The 20,033-nt window shown below is 41.9% G+C and overlaps 1 protein-coding gene across 1 annotated transcript in view; it reads left to right on the forward strand.

The window, feature by feature from the left end:
* SYNE2 (spectrin repeat containing nuclear envelope protein 2) overlaps nucleotides 1–20,033 on the forward strand; it is a 191,889-nt gene that overhangs the window by 7,614 nt on the left and 164,242 nt on the right. The window contains exons 2-6 of the mRNA XM_061376171.1: nucleotides 9,982–10,097; nucleotides 18,542–18,603; nucleotides 19,239–19,334; nucleotides 19,599–19,676; nucleotides 19,766–19,858. Of these exons, the coding sequence (XP_061232155.1) occupies nucleotides 10,019–10,097; nucleotides 18,542–18,603; nucleotides 19,239–19,334; nucleotides 19,599–19,676; nucleotides 19,766–19,858 (408 nt within the window). The 5' untranslated portion in view covers nucleotides 9,982–10,018. The remainder of the gene's footprint in view (nucleotides 1–9,981; nucleotides 10,098–18,541; nucleotides 18,604–19,238; nucleotides 19,335–19,598; nucleotides 19,677–19,765; nucleotides 19,859–20,033) is intronic.

Below are 20,033 nucleotides of genomic sequence, written 5' to 3' on the forward strand. Positions count from 1 at the left end.
CTTCTGTGTTAGTAATATTGCTGCCTTTCAGTGAGGGAAATGCATGAGGCTCATGGGCATTCGTTCTCTTTTGTCTATGTTGTAAGAAATCTTGATTCTCAAAGAAAGCAGCCTGAACAGCTCTGCAATTCAGACACTGATGAGGAGACTGTCATCCTGCATGTGTGGAAGGTGCATGTGTCAAATAAGTAAGGCATCCTTTAGTGTGGGCTATTTCTGATGTGCAGTCCTTGGCTTTGCAATTGCCACTGGTTTGTTTTTTTTTTTTAGTACTGTTATTTTGCGTAGTGAGAACAGTTTATTCTAGCAGGTTATTGCTAGCAAGTTCTTTCTCTTGGGTTGTCTGTGTGCAGTCTGGCTGTTTGGTCCTCTCTGGCAACAGTACTGTAAGAATAACAGTGTTTGGCCTTTTTTCACTGTGCACAAGAAGTCATTCTACAAGCTTGGAACTATGCTATAAATCAGAGATTTAGGTTTTTATGGTCAGCTAATTCTTTGAAAACAGAGAAACACATTATTTTTCTTAAGCAGCAAACACAAGTGCTTTACCTGGCCAAGCGGTGCAGGGTCTCTGCTGAGTTGTCTGAGTGAAGCCCTGGCTTTCTCCTGGTGCAGAGGGTCCCGCACAGTCAGTGTGGGAGACACCATCATCGAAGGGCCCCCTTCATGTGTGCAGAACCAGCACAGGCATGCGAACATGCAGGCTGCGCTTGCTCCTTTGCCCACAAACCTTGAATTACATGGGACAGAAGGTATAAAACCAACCAAACAAGACCCTGGCTAGCACTTTGGAGGGAATTTTCAGCTGGAAGAATTACACGGACACGAAAAACACTTTGGAGAGGCAGCCCCTCTGTGTCAGAGTGGAGGTGTGCTAGGGGAGGAGTGATAGTTTGCATTGCTGTAGCCTCTGCTGGGCATGCTTGAGAGAGAAGTTGATGAATTCACGGCTGCCAGGCTAGGAACTATTATTTAAATTGGAATTTGTCCTTCAAATTTGGCAAGCTTCATTTGCCGTTTGCTTGACAAATCTCTCTTTTGTGTTCTTCTGACAGTGTAAAACAGCAAGCACTGCTGGAGAGAGCTACTTGCAGTAGATTCCTTTTCTCTGCTATATTTAGTGATCAAAACAAGTTCGAGATCTTTACAGGAATACTGCCAAAGCAGATAGGTTTAGCATGAGGCATGCCTTTTCTCTTTTGGCTCCCAAATACACATTGCATTTCACTTTCCTCCCCTTTCCTGGCACCATCAGTAGCTCTGTGCGCAGAGGTCTGTTGTGCAAACACGGCACTGCTGCTTCCAGTGATTTTGCTCAGTAAGGATAAGTCCCTGCTTCAGTGAGAACTCCTGCATTTAGATTGCCACTATCCTTACCTTTCCCTTTTCTTAATTTCCTGGAAGAACAAATGACTGCTTTTCAGGAACAAGAACAGCCTCACAATTTAATTGAGTAACTCCAGGCTTTTTACTCCTTAGGCTAGCTTCACTCAACAGAGTAATCTGTTTGTTAACCATCTGCTGTTCCCTTTATTTGGGGGAAAAGAGAATTAGGAAGGCAGTGGAAAGGAAACAGTTCAGTTCCTTCAAAGGAAGAATATTCCTGGGAGCCTGATTTTCATTAATATCATGTTATTAATATAAAGCAGGTATAGTTATTACGTACTGCTACTTTAAATACCTTTTTACACCATGTAAAGTGGCTCCAGTGTTAATGGGAAGCTGGCTGTGAATCTCTATTAAAACACGAACCAAAGAATCTCAGTTGCAATCCAGGGGAAAGAAAGAAACACTTGTAAATAGAAGAAAGAACTTCCGGCAATACTTGCTTGCTTGCTTAAAGCCGGCAGTGTTGTCCAGTTTGTTCTCATCAGGCAGTTCCCTGCATGAAGGTTAAACTTGCTCTGATTGCAGGCAGTTCCCTCCCCCTTCCCTTCTTTATTGTAAAAACTGACCCTGAGCCAGGAAGCGCCGAGGATGGGGAGCAATGAGCTGTGGGAGCGCTTCACTTTTGTGATGAGAACTGCATGCCTGAAGGTCAGAGGTCTGTCTGCGCCCTGCAGTGCTAGGACTGCTGTAGCCATGCTGCACCCTTTCCCCTTGCTGAAAGGAAGCCAGGCAGAGTGTGGATGCTCAGCACTGTGCCTGGCCACTAGCCTTGTCTCAGCTCATGTAGCCGAGGCAATGGGGACAGAGGCGTCTTCCATGTGAAAATGCAGAAGGGCTTGTAGAAGTGAAACGACAACAGTTGTCATCCTGTTGCCTGCTTTCCTTGTTACCCAAGTGGGTAGGAAGAGGTTGTGCTTATGCACTGGATGCATTTCCCAGGTACGGCGCAGCTCTTGAGCCAGCCTGTGTTTCTCATGTTGTTTTTACGATAACCCTTCCCCACAGCCCCGTTATCTGCGGGAAGCGGCCTTGGGGCTACGGCGTGGCTAGTGTGCTGGGCGGCAGGGAGTCGTGTGAATCACCCTGCTTTGGAAAAGCTTTTCCTTTCTGGCCTTGCTTCAACATGCCGTATAAACATCATGGCTTTTGCACAACGTTGGAGGCTTCCGGGCATTGCACAGGTAGATTTTGACTGGGATGTGCTTATGGGCTGTGTGCGTGTTTTGGAGACTGAATTGTCATCCAGCCACTTGACTTCAATGGAGCCATGGAGTCACCATAGTATTTTTTGCTTCCTGCATAGCAATGTACCCAGGGGTGATGGAGAGGCATGGCACCAGCTTCCTGAGCTTCCAGGTTCAACACTCCCCTTTTTACATTAAAGATTATGATTTTGAATTCCGAACAGTTCTTGCTTTTATTAACAATGTGGGAAAACTTGGGAACCAGTTCAAAACTGAACGTTTTCTCCAGCTTTTGTAAGTGTGCTTTAAAGCTCTATTTCCCCACAGGAATAGATAAATGTGATATAGGCTTGTATTTTGGGTCAAGCAAATACATCATGCACCGCCACACGTCAGCTTTTGTGGTTGTGTGAACAAGGCTTAGCTCTATTGATGAAAGCATTTGTGTGTGTGTTTGTTAACAACAGCATGTGGTTAGTGCAGTTCTCAAACTGTGTAATTGTACCAGGATGACATATATATTACCACCCCGCCAAAAAAAGGTCAAGAAAGATACTTTTCTAATCACGTTTTTAAATTGATTAATGCAATGAGAAGATCCATTATGCTTCTATAATAGAATCTGTTACTGATGAGTAAATCAAAGACAAACCACCAACATTTGCTGGCCTTAAAAAGTATTGTGGCTTTTGTATACTCATATGCTTATCCTGGCATGTTTTCAGAAGCTATAAATAGATCACTGGGAAGTCCCTGGAAAACAAAAATATACTGCTGGTTGTCATAAATAAACTAATAAGAGATGTCTTGGTCTTGCAGCTATTATTCTTTGGTGGAGGCCTTACTTGTGCATATAGCTTCAGTGTGTCAGTTCATACAAGGCAGGACTCTTTTCTCTGGCAATCGAGTGTAGCTTTGTGTCCATCTCTGGTTCTCTGCAAATCTAATGCTCTCTGGGCTTAGTTTGTTCTGAGCAGAGTTGTTCAGCCTTTTCCAGGCTTTTCCCTTTTCAATTCCTTCATCTCCAGCTACTGATAGCTGAGGAAGACCCAAGGCTAGACTTGTTTCACTGTTACCCCAGGCAGTGCAGACCTTTTCTAATGCCATGTGCTCTAATACCACTTATTAAAAGACTGGCTGATATCTATCTGACTGCTGTAGGGTATTATGTAGGATCAGAAGGCTATAGCGTCTTTTCCCTATCACCTTCAAAGTCATGGAAACCTAATGGAAGCCCTTTTCTTCCTCCAGGAAAGTGTAGAGAATATGCCATTATTGTTTACTGGCTGATGAAAAATACTTTTTTTCCTGCCAGACAGAGAAGTTGTCAGCTCCTCAAGTCGGGAAGTTGGGGTATATCTGTCAATGGCTCTAGCCTTATTTTTGCTACCTGAGGATCTGGTTTTAAAGGGAAAGGGATCAGTATGTTTGCTGTGTGATCCCGCCCCTGCTGTTGACATGCGTACAGTCTGAGATCACCCACAAAAGCAATATTGACAATCATTTTGAAGGTGTAAAGAATGAACTTCAGTCTGGAGTAGCACCTTAAAAAAACAGAGCATTTTAGTACAAAGATCTTGGAAAATGCATGCTTTCCTTCCTTCCCACCCCGACACAGGGTAAAAAAATGTTGAAACCCTTGTAAATGAAGTGTTGAGAAGAAAGCATAACCATCAGAATTAAGTGCTGTGTGAAATTCTCTGACTTGAGAGGTGTGAGACATTGGAAGTCGGGGGAAAAGAAAATATTATAAAAAGTCAAAACCCCAAACCGTCATTGTATAAGGGTATGATTTAGATTCCAACAATTTTCCTTTAGGGAGGCTGTGACAGACTTAGGGAAAAACAGTTTGCCAAAAGAAGGCATCTCAGCAGCACTCTGCAGGGTTCAAGACTTGCACTTCTGTACATTACTGCTTCTTTCTGAATGTAAAACAGAGATCTTTATTAATAACCAGAAAGAAAAAGGGTCTTCAGTCAGTTTGCATGGTGGAGCTACTTCCTTTGGACTAGTTAACCAAAGATAAAAATCTGCACTTTCTGTTCATGAGTTTGGCTCGACTTGAATACATGAGTAATAATCTGTTGCTAGGAACAGACTTCAGTTTACATGTAGAGGCCTCTACGGAGGGAAAGTCTTTCGAGTCCCTGAGTGGGTCGTAAATAATCAGTGGCACTTCAAAGGAGGAATAGTAAAAGCAAGCGGTGGGAGATGCCATGCAAAGATGTCTGTAATTCCTATTGCAACACCAGTGGAAAGCAACATAATTGGGAAAATATGGGGCATGTGTCTACAAGGCAAAACCAATGAAGCAAGGATTTACTATCACTAGGTGATAATACTCATCTACCTCTAGCTGGGCTTGTTTACAAGGTATCTGCTGCTTTCAGCTTTAAGGAGTGTGTATCTGAGCTAATTTCATGCCATATGATTTTCTAAGATTGGCTCCCAGGGAGGAGTCTGAGGGTACCTTTGTGCAGCAGGCTGCAGCACAGTGTAAGGGTACACAGTGGTTAGCAGTAAACTCAGAGGCTGAAGAGAGCGTTACCCGGGAGAGCGTTGAAATCACACCAAGTAGTTTACCTTGCTTACTAGTTACATTGCACAGCCGTTTTGTAGAAGTAACCTTAAATAATTAATGAAATGCACATTTTATATTTTTACTATAGTTACATGCATTTTTTTTCATACAATAAAATCTTACCATGCTAAGTACTTGGAACAGTGGAAAAGCAAGGTTTGCAAACCACCCCGGTCCAAACTGTAACATTAAGGCTATGCAATCATTGCTAATGAATCCTCCAAATCCATCTGAAACTTTTTTTCCTCCTTTCTTATGAGACAAGAATGTCCTTACAAAGACCCTGCTTAAGAAGAGCACCTCTTAGGCCTCACTGGGACTTAGTCCCCACTGGAGACATGGTTGTCAGTGTTGTTTGTTCTTATGATAATAGAACGTAAAGGTTTGGTATATTATCCAGTTAGTTCCTTGAGATTTGCAGTCTGCTAGTTGCTCTTAGGTTTCTCTCTGTCAATGTGCTTGTGCCTATATGTTAATTCTCAGGAGGTTTTTTCACTTTGCTGGCTAATTTCATCTGAACTTGGGAAAGGAGCACAGATTCCAAGAGAGTGAAGTTGAAATTACATTGTATGACTGTGTTAATCTAATTCCTGTCTGTATTTTCAGCTGGAGAGGTAAGGGAGAAATATTCTCTCAATACCCACTAAAGATTTGAGTTTTATGAGTGCCTGTAACAAAGGAAAAGATTTTGTTGGTGGTTGAACCGTTTGAGCTGCAGGTTCAGCCCAGGTGGTCAAGAAGTTACACATTTGGAGAACACCATGGAAAGCTTTTCTCTTGATGAGGACGTATATATTGCACCTTTCTTGTGTGACTTCTCCCGTGCTGAAGTAAAGATGAGCTTGGACAGCAGTTCTGGTGCAGTTCATGTAAGTTAATCAACAGGGAAAAAATCCATTGGAAAGAAGGTCCCAGTGTTCCTGGAACTTTCTCTTTGGCTCTGTAGTTCTTCAGAGGTTATCCCAGGGTATAAGCAGTTAATGCTTCCTGCATTAATGCTAGATTCTCCAGAAAGAGGGAAGGACATCATTGTCGTCACTTTTTGTTTTATTCCTGCTGAAAAGGAATGGTGTCATTCGAAAACATTTACTTTCAGCCCTTTGGGTATACATTTCCTAGTTGTCCAGCATTTCAGGGGAATGAAAGATTGGTTTAGCTGTGCGGTTTTTTAGTTGTTGTGAAACAAAATAATTGACTTGGATACGAAGTAGAAAAGTTGATTGCTCCTACTGCTTATGAAAAGCATTGCTAAGCAGTCTTACAGATAGCTTGACTGTTTTAGACTCTTCAGAGATTGCTATGATACAGTTGCACTTCATGTGCTTTATTTGGATGAAATTCAGGGGCAGGGAGGGCAAAGGGACTATCATATTGTTCCTGTATAATCCCTTCTCAGACAAATCTGTACCTTGTACTTTTTAAAGAATACTAATCCTTATGATATGTCCTCCAAGAGTGTGTGTCTCCCTTTCAAACCGGCTGTGGAGTCTTCTGCTGGGACAGGGCAGGAATCAGAGGCAGGACAAGGTGTTGAGGGTATGCTGTGTGGATAGTGAATGAAGGGTTTCAGGGACATGAAAGCTTATCATAGACTTACCTTGCATTAGTTGTGGATTTGTTGGGTGAATTTCTACGTGTAATTTAAAATCCCACATCCTGTTGGGAAGGAGGCCATAGTTTGACCTTAGGAGCATATGCTTGCCTTTTTTTTTGTTGTTGTTTTTTCTCCAATTGTACATGTTCTATGATCATGTGCCATAATTTAATTAGTAAATTAAGTAACTTAATAAAAGTTAATGCATTAAAGCTTAATGTACTTTCTGCTTTAAAATCCTGAAAGTTCTATTAACTTCAGCTACTTTCATGCTTGAAGGTCTGAACTGAGCTTGGGGTCCCATCATGCGAAGTGCAGTATGGGCACATAAAAGCAGACGGTATGTACTGTGTGGTTGTATAGCTGCCATAGGATTGGACAGAGGAGGAACAGCTACAAAAAGGTTAAAAATGCATTTTGTTTATGAAACTTCCATCAGTGCTGTTCACGCCTCTTGCATATTTTCCTGTTATTATTGAGGAATTTTAATGCCAAATCCTGCTCCCTTTCTCTGGACTGTGCTGCCAGTGACTTCAGCATCGGAAAGGTTAGGTGAAGATGACTTGTTACCATCTCAAATGTGGATGTGTTAAAGTTGAACAGATGTGTTTTCACTGGGGATTTTGTGCTGCTTTTGTGCTTTAAAAGAAAATCCTTGATTAGTGATTAGTTTCAAATAAAATAAAAAATAAAGAGAACAAATATGTTAAAAAGGAGCATATGTTGCCACTGGTGTTGAGTGCATGCCCCAGAACCACAGGAACATAGATATATACATAGTTTTGAGGACGTCTTGCTTTCAGGCTATGCTGATGTGGCCATGGTGGGTGTCTGCATGTTTGCTTTTAGTCCTGCCCTCTTGCTTTACATGATACCCAATTTGAGTTATAGCCTCAGGTTTAAATTCAGGCAAGCTCATTGATGTTACCCATGGATTCACTGTTGTCTGGGATTTACTATTACATAATTATTTCTGAAGGCCTACAAATTGGCCCCTGGAAAATTCAAGGTGGAGCAAATGAAGCTCCCTGTGTCCCAAGAGCAAAAAGCAGCAGATCTGATTATGTGGTTTGGATTTTGCTTGCATACTTCCCATTTGGGTCTTGCTGCAAACTTAGTAGCCTTCAAGGTGGCAATCACAAAATCAAATTAAAGGCATACAGTGATACCAAAAAGGTTTTAAGGCCATCTGTCATTTTGCATATTTAGATTTTGGTTTGTGTTGCCTGTTCTTGAGAGAAAGGGAAAGAGTTTCCCAGGAAAGATTGCATTGCCTTGGGCATAGGCAGTGCTGCTGGCAGAACTGGATTCTTGTTCAGCCCTTGCCCTTGCTCACTTCCTGCAAGATGCTAGCCATGGCACTTAAACCTCAGTTTTTATCAGTGGTATCTATGTGGTTTTATCTGGTTGTCTGACTTGTGAATTGTACTTCTATCTTGAGAACAGAGGACTCCTGAAAGTTCTCCAGGGTTGGAAGTCCAAGAGTCCCTTGATTAAAGGCAATCACTTTGTTGTCTATTTCTGAAAAATGCTGATCTTAAAGTCGCGTAAAGCTTTTGTGCTGCTTGCCAGTATGGGAAGGCTTTGTTAGAACCCCGTATTTATCATAGAATACCATGTTGGAAGGGACCTCAAGGATCATCTGGTCCAACCTTTCTCGGCAAAAGCACAATCTACCAAGATGTCCCAGCACTCTGTCCAGTTCAATCTTAAAAGTGTCCAATGCTGGGGAATCCACCACTTCCTGGGGAGATGATTCCAATAGCTGATTGTTCTCATTATGAAAACTTTTCCTCTTGTGTCCAGTCAGAATCTTCCTGGGAGTAACCTGTGCCCATTACCCCTTGTCTTTTCCATGTGACTCCTTGTCCAACCTTTGCTAGTTGTTGGTAAAACAATGTCCCATGGCAGGGCATTTGGACTACATGATCTTTAAAGATCCTTTCCAACCCAAACTGTTCTGTGGTTCTAAATGTGGGCAATAACCTCTGATCTCACGTAGATGCTGTAAACATGAATTGATTGATGTTTGTGAAGTGTTCAGATGCTGGGGTGATAAGTGCCATAGAAAATTGTGTGAGGAACTTAATAATCCTGTTATCAGAGGAGCTCTTGGATAAAGCACAAGGACACTCATGGTTCAGAGTGAGGAAAACAAAATATTGAATAGCTCCTCATTAAATGCATGTTGTCCTTTCTGTGCAGTGGGGGAGACAGGGAGTGAGGAAATATAGCATACAGTGGAGTAAACAAAGGCTGCCTCATGATTCATATGAACAAGGGAATTAAGGTAACATTTCTTTGGTGTTCTTTAATGTTGTGTTTCTTTACTCATCTATTCATGCCCTTTATTTTGGCATTTTCTTGGTGGATTAATTATTAATATAAACTGTGTAAATCCTGGTACTTCTGATGAAAAGGTTACAGTTAGTTAGATTGCAAAATTTGTTTAAGGTTAGCCCTTATTTAATTTTCAGATTTATTTCTTTTTGAATTTGTTTAAATTTATAATTCTTGATTAAAATGTGTCTATTTTTAAGTATATGGGTTTTACTACAGTGGCAGATTGAGCATTATACATACTGCAGTACCAGAAACAGTGTTAGTATTTGAAGAAAGATATTGTTCACCAAGTCTGCATTCGAGATGGGGAGGCATCCATGGATCGTAAAATGGAGTTGGAAAAAGAAACTCCTTCATGAGGGTTGAGGAGTAACAAAGGTACCAGACAGAGGCAGCGGTTGTGATTATTCTTGTACGATAACCGCTGCTTTTTCATTTCACCTTAATCTTTGTAGATTCTGCCTAAATTGTTTGCATTTTGCAGTAATTATCTGGACAGGAAGAAAGGCTTGAAAAATACAAAGATCTTAAAAAACGAGGTTTGGCACCAACAAATCTGCAGAAGGCACCCTGGCTTTCTCAAAGAAAGCAACAGTGTTATAATTTCCCTAGTCCCAGTGCTTTTGTTTTCATGGCAAGACACACGGGGGCCCATGGTTTGTGTTGTGGAGTACTGCTGGCTGCTGTTAGAGAAGTCAAGGGGCCAAAGCTTGGATTCACACAGTGGGAGCAGTTGCTGTATTCTGTATAAGCTAAGGAAACAGCCTACCAAGGGAAGAAAACCCAAAGCACAATGTATGTCTTAGCACTATATACTTGAGCATCATCAGTTTTTATGTAAAATTTTACTGATTTTTTTTTTTCCTTTTTCCTTTTTCCTATGATTTTAGTTTGGAAATTGATTAAAGATTCTCCATAGAGTTCAGTATGGCATCAAAACAGTCATCTCCCTCATCAGAGGAGCAGGCTTCCTCTGAAATAGATGACCTCTATTTGTCACTGCAAGGTAAGTTACTGTATTTTTCTGTGCCTTTTTAATGTAGATTTTTGGCAAAAATCTGTGACTGTGTATAAGTTGAAAAGAATTCTGAGAAACCTGTAAAAAGTAGCATATGATCATTGTAGTTAGGCTGTGTTTCTTTGCAGATGTTTCTGTGTTTCATGAGAGACCCTTCGGCAGCAAAATGAGAACAGCTCTTGTAGTCCCTTCTTGGGATATTTTCAGATCTGGTGCCTTTTTTGGTACATATGTGATCATCCTTCTTATGTTTTGTTACTCAGAATACATGTTACTGTAAACGACTTTTAAAGGAACTGCCAGCATGAAAACAGTTGTGTCATTTCGTTAGTTTCCTTGCTTTCAATTTGCTGGCAGTTAGTTGGTTGCATTAATGAGGCTGTTAATTACAGTACAGTTTTATTTGTTTTTCTGTTCTTACCGCTATATCGCCTGCAATTGTAGAAGGATAGCTTGTGGCCAAAACATGTAGAAAAGTTTTGTGGCTTGTAAACAAATTTCTTGCAGGTCAGAGTCTTTCATCCTTACTTGCAATGAGTTACAACTCGTTAAGAAGCACTCAGTGGCTGATTTTTAATTCTTCCAATTTAATGGCAGCTAACTGGACTAGTTAGGTGATAATGAGTGCATCAGAACGGGCCTCTTGGATAGTCTATGGGTTTTCCCTAGTCCCATGCTGAGTTTCCTGGGAAGGCTGGTTTTCCTCTGAATATATACACAAAAATATTAATGGAGGCTATCTAGGAGGCTAGTCCAGGCAACAGGACTAGCACTGCTGGTAAGCCTGTCTTCAATGTATTTAGAGCCTGATTATTCTAGGAAGGATGGAGTAAGTCGTGTTTCCACAGAGCTGTTTCCTTTTAGCTCACTTGCAATGAAATTATTATGGTGCTTAGTTGAGAAAAAATGTGTTTCAAACAGATGGGGCAAAAGAATATTGCGCCAAGTCACTTTTACGATCCATATTTGCACTCGTGTTGCTGAAGCAGTGTGTTTTGATGAGTGAGTGTTAGCAGTGGTCTACAGCCAAATGTCTTTAATGGTGAATTTTCTTCCATTGTGCTTCAGTATTACATTTCAGGAGGGCAAGCAAAACCTTGTAGCAGACAGGAACTAGTCTGCCTGTTGCACCAAGCACAGATTGTCAGACACACATTTGTTGTGCCAGTCAAACTCAGCTTTTGGTAGAAAGACTGAATTGGCTGCTGTCATGAAATGTGTTTGGAAAGCCCTATCTAGCTTTAAGGTAGAGAGTGCTGAATTAGTTACATGTGATGGTAGAATAGGGTTTTATTTTGAAGTAATATTAATGCTGTTTTCTGAAAAGTCATACTGGTGTTTATGTGTCGAATAACAGTAGGGGATTTTAGTCAGTTTAGTCAGGGGATTTTACTCAGTGGAGGAGCCCTGATTATTAAAATTGAAATGACTAAATTATGTTTCTCTGCTGTAATCATTTGAGCTCCTAGATGATGCTGAAATGAACACACTGCAAATCAGGGGGCAAGCTATATGTATCTGACTGTTGTAAAACATTTGGAGGCATCCCTCAGAAGTGACATAAGCACTTTTTGTAATGATTAAAGATGCAACAAATGGTACAGATGCGTTCTATGTGTGGAGCTGTGACACTGCAGCATCCACCCTTGGTCAAACAAAATACAGCATTGTTATCGGCTACCTGAACTACGGAGGCACGTCACCTCCTTTTGTAAGAGAAGGGTTTTGTGACAGTGAGAACTGGAGATTGACTAACCCTGCTGATGAGCAGGAGTGCAGTATTACAGTAAGGAGAATGTGGAAATACTTTTTGCTTTTGGGATGTAAATCTGTAACTGTGTGAGGAGCCAACCCCCACTTTCTCTCCCATGCACAAATCCTTCCCCTTTCTTCCTAGGAGAGCGAACAGACACTATGTGTTATGCTTCCCACCAAGCTGGTGCAGAACTCTGTTTTCCCTTTCCTTTCTACCTTGCTGAACTAAGTCAGATACAGGAAAGTGTATTTCAGGTGTTGGAATTTGGAGCATGCGCTTACTCTTTCACTGCTTAACTGCAGGAGTCCTAATTTTTGGCTCTGCTTATAATCCCCATACATATATAACTGTTTATTACTGTAACCCAAAGGATGATCATGTAAGAATGTGGCTGCTGAAACTGTTTTAAAAGTCTTTAATGATATAAATAAATCATGCTGTTTTCATGCAGTTATGTCTAATCCATTATGAATGATTTCAAGTGAGATTGAAAATATGGCGATATATATGCATAGGTTTGTTGTGCAGCCTGTAGTAGGTTGCATTTATCTCCAATTAAAGAGACCTGTTTAATTCATCCAGAGGTCAGGAAGACTACTAATTCTTACCCAGTTTTTTTGTTGGTTTATTTCTAGCTGTATGCCTCATCCATTGCAGCCAGAATGTTATTACAACTATACTTTGTTCTTTCTTTAACCAGAATAATAGAATCATACAACAGTTTGGGTTGGAAGGGACCTTAAAGATCTAGTTCCAGCCCCCCTGCCATAGGGAGGGGCACCTTCGCTAGACCAGGTTTCTCAAAGCCTCACTCACCTGGCCTTGGGCACTGCCAGGGATGGGGCAGCCACAGCTTCTCTGGGCAACCTGTGCCAGTGCCTCACCATCTACATTAGATGTCTTCCTAATGTCTAATCTCCCCTCTTTCAGCTTAAAGCCATTACCCATTTTTCTTTAACTACATGCTCTTGTAAAAAGTCCCTCTCCAGCTTTCTTGTAGGCCCCTTTAGGTAATGGAGGCTGCTCTAAGTTCTCGCAAAGAGTCTTCTCCAGGGTGAGCAACCCCAGTTCTCTCAGCCTGTCTCTGTAGGAGAGGTGTTCCAGCCCTCTGATCATGTTTATTATGTTTTTTCAAGGTAACTTTTGCAAATAGAAAAGTCCTGTAGCAGTCACATAGAAATTTATGCCCTGTCTATGCTGCTTGCTGCCTGGGCGATGAGCTGGTCTGCAGTTCCCGTAACCTCATCGCTTCGTGGCATGTGACAGGGCTGATGGCACTGGAGAGGCAACTGACACATGATGCTGCCTAAAAAAGAATAAGTCATGGGTATTTTTGTCCATTTCACATGCCTAATGAATAAATAGATTGTATAGTTGTATAAATGTGTTCCTTACTAGATAAATTTCAATTTGTTAAAAGCATTATCAAGTACATAACTGGTTAAAAACTGGCATTAAAATGCCTAAGGAGTGGATGGCTTCCGAGGCAGCTATATAGAGCACCAAATACCATTTATATTCAATCCTCTGCTTCATTTGTGTATTTTCTTAAAAATGTTAGAAAAGCCACTTAAGCCATTATCTTTAAAAGTTTGTTGATTTCTAAACGATATGACTTAGTACCTTGAAGAATTTGACCTGCAACCTGTCTATGCGCTCAAGTACTGCAGTACTACTTCATGGGCTTTTGTGGCAGTAAAGACAGTGGTGATTCCAGGCAGAGCTGCTCCAGGATCCCAGCAATGAGAAGAGCAAAAGGGTTTAAGAAAGCCGGAGGCCAAAATTCACTGTGAACACGCTTCCTGAGTTAGCAGCACTTGTGGTAAATTGGTAATTTGCTTTCAAGAGGAAAAGGAGGTTGAAAGGAATAGTGTAGAAAGGAAAGTTCCCACTTGCCGCACAGACATGGTAGCAGTTAATTTGTTAATATTTAAACAATATTTGGTTTTGCAAAGGCCCATTCCTGTAGAAGTATTTTCATTACCTTCGTGTGGATAAACTTTCTAATCTTGATTAAAAACATACTGTGGGGTTTGTTTTATTTTTTTTTAATTGCTTAACACCATGTTGCTGAACATAAATGGTAGAAGTTAACTGTTTTCCTTGCTTTCCTGTCTGCAGAGAATCAAACTCTACTGGGTGGAAGGGAAAGGATTATATAAAGGGTTCAGGGATGAGTTGCTCACTCTCTCTCTCCCTGGGCTGGAAAGTACTTAAGAGTTCTGATAGTTCCTGTCATTCATGCTCCGTGGTTTAGCTCATATCAGCAGTACTCTCTTGAAGGAGTTCTCCCAGTTATCCCTCCTGACCATGCTTTGGTTCATTTCGTTGAGCCATCAGGGAGTGTGGAAATAGTTATTTGGGATGAAACTGACATGAATGCTCCAAGGATGAAGCACTCCATGGCTCCCTGTGGGCATTCAGGCTAGATAGAGGTAGTCTAACACAGCCTTTCTGTCCTGCATGTGGTGGGTGCTCTGCTTCCTGAACACCAGCTCTTTTGAATTGCTGATCTGTTCCTGTTGAGCTCCACTGTTTGCTACTCTAGATGTAGCCTGAGCTGACCTGAATGGTGAAAGGAAGATACAAAAATATCATACACAAGAGATAATGCCTTCTGACAAAACAGAGATGGGAAGATGGCAGACAGACTTGTGCTCATTAATTTCAAATAATGATTTAATTTTTTAAAATTTATTTTAAAGAAAAAAGCGTCACAGTTTTAAATGGTTCACTGGCAGCGATGTACCAGTCCTCCCGACAGAAGAAAACCTCTTTGCTGTTTGGTGACGTTGCTTGATGAGTGTGGATAGACAGGCTACATCTGTTCTGCTGTAGTCTGATTCCCCAAACTCCCTGCCAAGGGAGGAGATGGTGCTTTCCCTGGAGCTGCTGTCTCCCACCACAGGAAAGGAGGCACGGCAGGCAACAGAGGAGAGGAGATAAATATTAAGTCTGGCTTTTCTGTATTGCTGTTAAAGGAAGTCTGACAGTAAAACAGTGACCGGCAGTGCTGCTGCCCTCCTATTCCTCGTGGGAGAGCTCAGCACTGCCATGGTTCCCCGTGAGTCTCCATACTGCAGCCCTTAATGATTAGTGTGGTTTGTAGCACTTGCTGATAGCTTGTTACTGGGTAAAACAGTCATTGTCCAGCAGTGTGTGTTGATTTTTGGCTAGCCTATGTAACACACTGCTTCTATGTGTTATTACTCTCTAAAGAGTTGTTCTGACGATTACCTTTAAAACACAGGGTGAAATGTGATAGATTTTGGGTGGTTTAAGATTAGCGACCTCTTACTTTGTTCTCTACATCCACTTTTTGACTTGGTGACTTTTGGTCCAAAGTGAATGAAATTATCAGCATTTTTTTTACAGGTTTTTTTTTTTTTTTTTTTTAAATTCTGGGTCAGTGACATTTTGAAAAGTAGGGCAAGAGAAAACCAAGGTCTCTCAGAGCCCTATAAAAAGGCCTAACAAAGAATCCATTCATCCTCATAAAAATAAAAATCCGTATTAATTGACCACGTGGTAGAGATAAGAATTTGAGAGCTTGATTAAATCGTTAGCACCTCTGAACAGTAGAGTCAAGACGGAAGCTGGGAGGGAAAACACAGCCTGAAAATTGCAATAAGACTGTCTGCCATGGTGACAGAAGCACATCTGTACCAAGCTGTGGGTTGTGTGGTTTGGGTGGAAGCAGTGAGTGCTGCACTACAGTCTGGGGATATACTGGCAAGCATGGACTTTTGTTATTAATTCAGGAGGAGATTTTATTACTGCTATTAATTTGGGTAGGAAAATAAGCCACACTGCAGCTGAGGTGGCAGCTGCTTGGAAGGCAGCTTGATGGGTTGCACTAGGCAGCAGCTGTAGCTTAGGGAAGGTTTAAGGTGTGCTTAGGTGTGTGTAGTGAAATAACCACCTTGTACTTTCACCAGGCGAGACATTTGCCTGAGAGCTGCCAATGTGAATCAACACGTGCAGTGTCTGGCCCATATTGCATCATATAGCAATAGGAGGGAGAGATTTGACTACAACAAGGCTAAACATCCTCATCCTAACCCTCTTTCTGTGACCAACCCAGCAGCAAGTTCTCTAAATCAGTAACAGTAGAGTGTGTTTGGCAAGAGCTACAGCTGGCAGAGTCACTGGCGTCAGGCAAAGCAGTCAATATTTGTTTTCCATTCCTTTCGAGTGCCAGCAATACCAGCCTTGCCTGCCTGATAAAATTGAGCACAGCTACTCCATAATCACTCCTTAGGTAATTGGAATGGCTCCCGCATGCGTATTTAACCAAAGGGTGTGGATGAGCCCTGTGCTAACATGAAGCCGGTATCTCAATGCTATTTGTGTCCTCCTTGTGAGTGTTGAAATGCTGATTGGTCTGTGTGGCATATTGCGCTTATTTTCTGTTTTCCAAACAAAACAGAATTTTGAGGTTGCATTTTTGTTCCTGGCCTCAGGTCTGCCCTTATCTTACAGTTCATCACAGTCTCTCTAATACTTAAAAACAAGCACAAAATAATCCAGCAAGTGGGGGAAATAGGCTGTTTCAGCTCCGACAGGATCATAGTGGTGGAGACTAGAGGAAGACTGTTGAAAGATGTGTTAACTACAGAATGCAAAACAGCCCTCGACACATGTAAGAAGGTCTGTGGGTTGAATGGTGGGTTTGGGAGCAGGAGTGTGTGTTATCCTTGCACAGCTTGCTCTGCTTCATGAGCTGATGAAGCTCTGTGCAGCAGGCCCTTCTGGCAATCCTGGGTGATGAAAAGCCACCCAGAGCTGGGGTCTGTGGTTGCCAGATTCCCAGTGATAAACTATGGGCCATTTTACTCTGAGTGGCATTTTCATGTTCAGAGCAGTCAGGATTTTTGCATTTTTTCCCCAGGGGCTTGCTATTTTTGGTATCTTTCGTCATGCCCCGCCTACAAAAACACACATATCTATTGCTGAGTAGCATTGCACTTACCTTATGATGTCAAACTTGCCTTCACATTAACCTTTTGTGCAAGAGAGTGCTTTCAGAGACACAAGAGATGGACTCTCCCACCCTATCTCCCAGCTTTGTTTCTTCTTGCAAGCTGATGGCCTTGTCAGTCTCCAGATGTGCTGCCCCTTCGGTGGGAGGTTTTACCTCAGCTGGGACGTGGGCAGTGAGTACTGCTGCAGCTGCCTTGCCCACCAATCTTTCTGCAGGCCTGGCACACTGCCTGACCACCTGCTGGAGGTCAGGGAGCTGCACTGGGGCCATGGTGCACGACACGCATCCTCCTCCTCTATCCTGCTGGCAGGGCTGGCATCCCAAGGCCCATCTGCCTCCTTGTATGCAGGAGCTTGGAACCTCTGTGTCTGCCATTACCCAGAGCCCCATCCTCCACTCCAGGCTACCTCTTGCTGCCTGGCACAGCAGGGAGAGGAGCTTGCTCTTGCTTGCTGCTTTTTATCTCTCCTGTCTCTCAGTTTGCTTCTCTGCTGCCTGCAGTGAGAGACAGGAGCATTGCAGGCCAATCCCTGGGGCAGCTGCCTGTAGCCATGCATGGAGGGGTGAAACCTCAGGGCCAGCACTTCCTGCTGTTACCTCAGGCCTGTTTACAGATGTTTAGTGGGAATGTGTGGTTTTGGTAGTGGTGTGTCTTGGGAATGGGATGGTTTCTGGGGGAGGGAGCATGGGTTGTGTCCCATGGACTGTGACCATTGGACAGGAATGGAGAGCTGGTCTTGTCCGCTTCTGGTGCTCGTGTTCTGCTTCACCTTTGGGGGAATCAGACTTCATCTCTGCTCCCCACAAACCATGGAGAAAGGCTTTTTCCTCTCTTTAACTCTACATGGGTGCAACAAGCAGTTTAAATATTCTGATCTTTGAAACATGGGCTTAACCAACTTCCTCTCTCCCTTCACAACTGCTGGTAGTTTATCACTTCGTACTGGCCTGGAGGACCTGGGTGAAGAGCTGGATCTCTGCATGACCAGGTCACGCTTTGAGTCCCATTTCACCAGTTTTTTTACTGGGGCATGAGATCCAGTGTTTCCTTCTTCTTCCCTCCTATTCTGAGACTCTGTGTGCCTCTTTCTGGCCAGATTAATGGTCTTTATACCCTAGGGAAGGCCCAGCACCAGAAAGGATATAGAGGGTATATTCACAGATGGCAGCCTAATAACTCTCCCCAGCCTTTTGGTTAGGCAAGACATCCCATTCCTTGGTTTCGCCCACAGATTTGCATTTATCACCTGATCCCAGCCTCCATTGGTTTCTTCACCCAACCCCATTAATGGCTTTTCCCAAATTTCAAGATGGGTCTTGTACTGATGATATTCTTGAGTCTTTCAAGAAACGCATAGGAATGGACGGAGTTATTCTGCATGTATTGCTCTGTAGAATTATGTGTTTATACCACTGTTTGCCTTTACTGAACTTTTGATAAAACCTTCATTAGTTGCTCTTTGCTGTATTCAGTAGAATTATGTTTGCTGATTGTGGAGGTCCTTGCAGTGCAAGCAAGAAAATACCAGCTCTAAAATAAGAGTTGAAAAAAAGCGATATTAAATATCGCTTAATATCTGACCTTAGGTGTGAGATGGATGCCATGTATCTTTTTGAGAAAGAGAAATAAAACCGGATAATTTTTCCATTAACCATTGTTTTCTTCTTCCCCATGCCCCCCCCACACCCCAGTGCAGCGAGAGTTTACACAGAAGAAAACCTTCACTAGCTGGATAAATTCAATATTGGCAAAGGTAAGAAGGGGATTCTTTAAGAAAGACATGCTTTTTGCCTTTTTGTTTCAGATGTGCTCCTTGGAGATTAAAAAGTTCGGAAATAAACATTAAAAATTATTAGGTACTGCCTGGAAAGATTAGCCTATGGAAAGCATTTGTTTTAGAGGTGCAACAGCACTGTTCTGGTGATTGTCCAAGGACATTCGTAAGGTGTTTTGTAAGAAGAGAATAGTATCTTTCTTGCTGATGTGAAATAAAAAACTTGTGCTGGATTGTGGCACATGTTTCAGGGTTTTATGGGGGTCTGTATTTGTGCTTGGGATTGTCCTGACCCAAACACAGGACCTTGCACCTTTCCCTTGTCAGAGTTTTGGGGCCTTTTGCCACATGCCTCCTTGGAAAGTACAAATGAAGCCTAAATAACCCTTATAAAATACAGAGGTAAGGCAAAAGGGAATACAAGACAAATGTAATAATGGGTTATAAGAAGCAGGATATGGTTGGTTAGATGTAGGATTTATATTTCACTGTATTGAAAAATTAAAGGATGCTAAGAATTTTTTTTAACAGCAGAGTAACCTGTGATGTTCTGTAGCATGTTGAATTCAAAATGACAAAAGATGGTGTGACAAGCATTGAAATTTATTTTGCAGCATACATCTCCTTATGTTATCTCAGACCTCTATACAGACATACAGCAAGGACATTTGCTTTTGGATCTGTTGGAAGTGCTTTCAGGTCAACATCTGGTAAGACAGAGTAATATAAAATATTACCTGAATCCTTCATCAAATCCAGCAAAGATTTCTGGGTATGCTTAATTATAATCATATGATTGATCCTTCTGGAGTCATAGAGCTTTTTGCAAGTAACTTATTCCATTGACACTGAAACACACTGGAATAAGTTGATCCAAAGTAATTTGTGAATCTTTGCAGGACTTCCCTTATCAAAATATAAAACAAAATGAGTTTTTACAGCTGAGGATGTTACCTGTTCTTTCTGCTTTACAGCCACGGGAAAAAGGATTTAATATCTTCCAGTGCCGAAGTAACATAGAAAATGCTTTGACATTTTTAAAGAGCAGATCAGTGAGTATTAACTTCCAAATTCACAACTGAAGCCAGTTTAGCTGGTGGAACATTTTCTTTGTTAACAATGATCCTTTTTTTTCCTGTAGCTCAAGCTCATAAATATTCATGTTGCTGACATTATTGAAGGAAAACCTTCCATTGTGCTTGGCCTAATTTGGACAATTATATTTCATTTTCATGTAAGTATTTCAGTGATGAAAGAGAATTTTAGCAGAGGGGAGAAACTCAAAAATGTGTTGACTTAACGTGGTTGAAAGATGAGTTAGTACAAAGGAGATTATATTCTGGCATCTGGAAGTAATAGCTCAGGGAGGAGATGCACCAGTACGCCTTCCCTGTGTCTTTTACCTGCTT

This window comes from Neopsephotus bourkii, unplaced genomic scaffold (assembly GCF_033783945.1).
Source record: "Neopsephotus bourkii isolate Nb327-2 ecotype Australia unplaced genomic scaffold, CSIRO-AGI_Nbou_v1 NB_1707, whole genome shotgun sequence".
Classification (NCBI taxonomy): Eukaryota; Metazoa; Chordata; class Aves; order Psittaciformes; family Psittacidae; genus Neopsephotus; species Neopsephotus bourkii.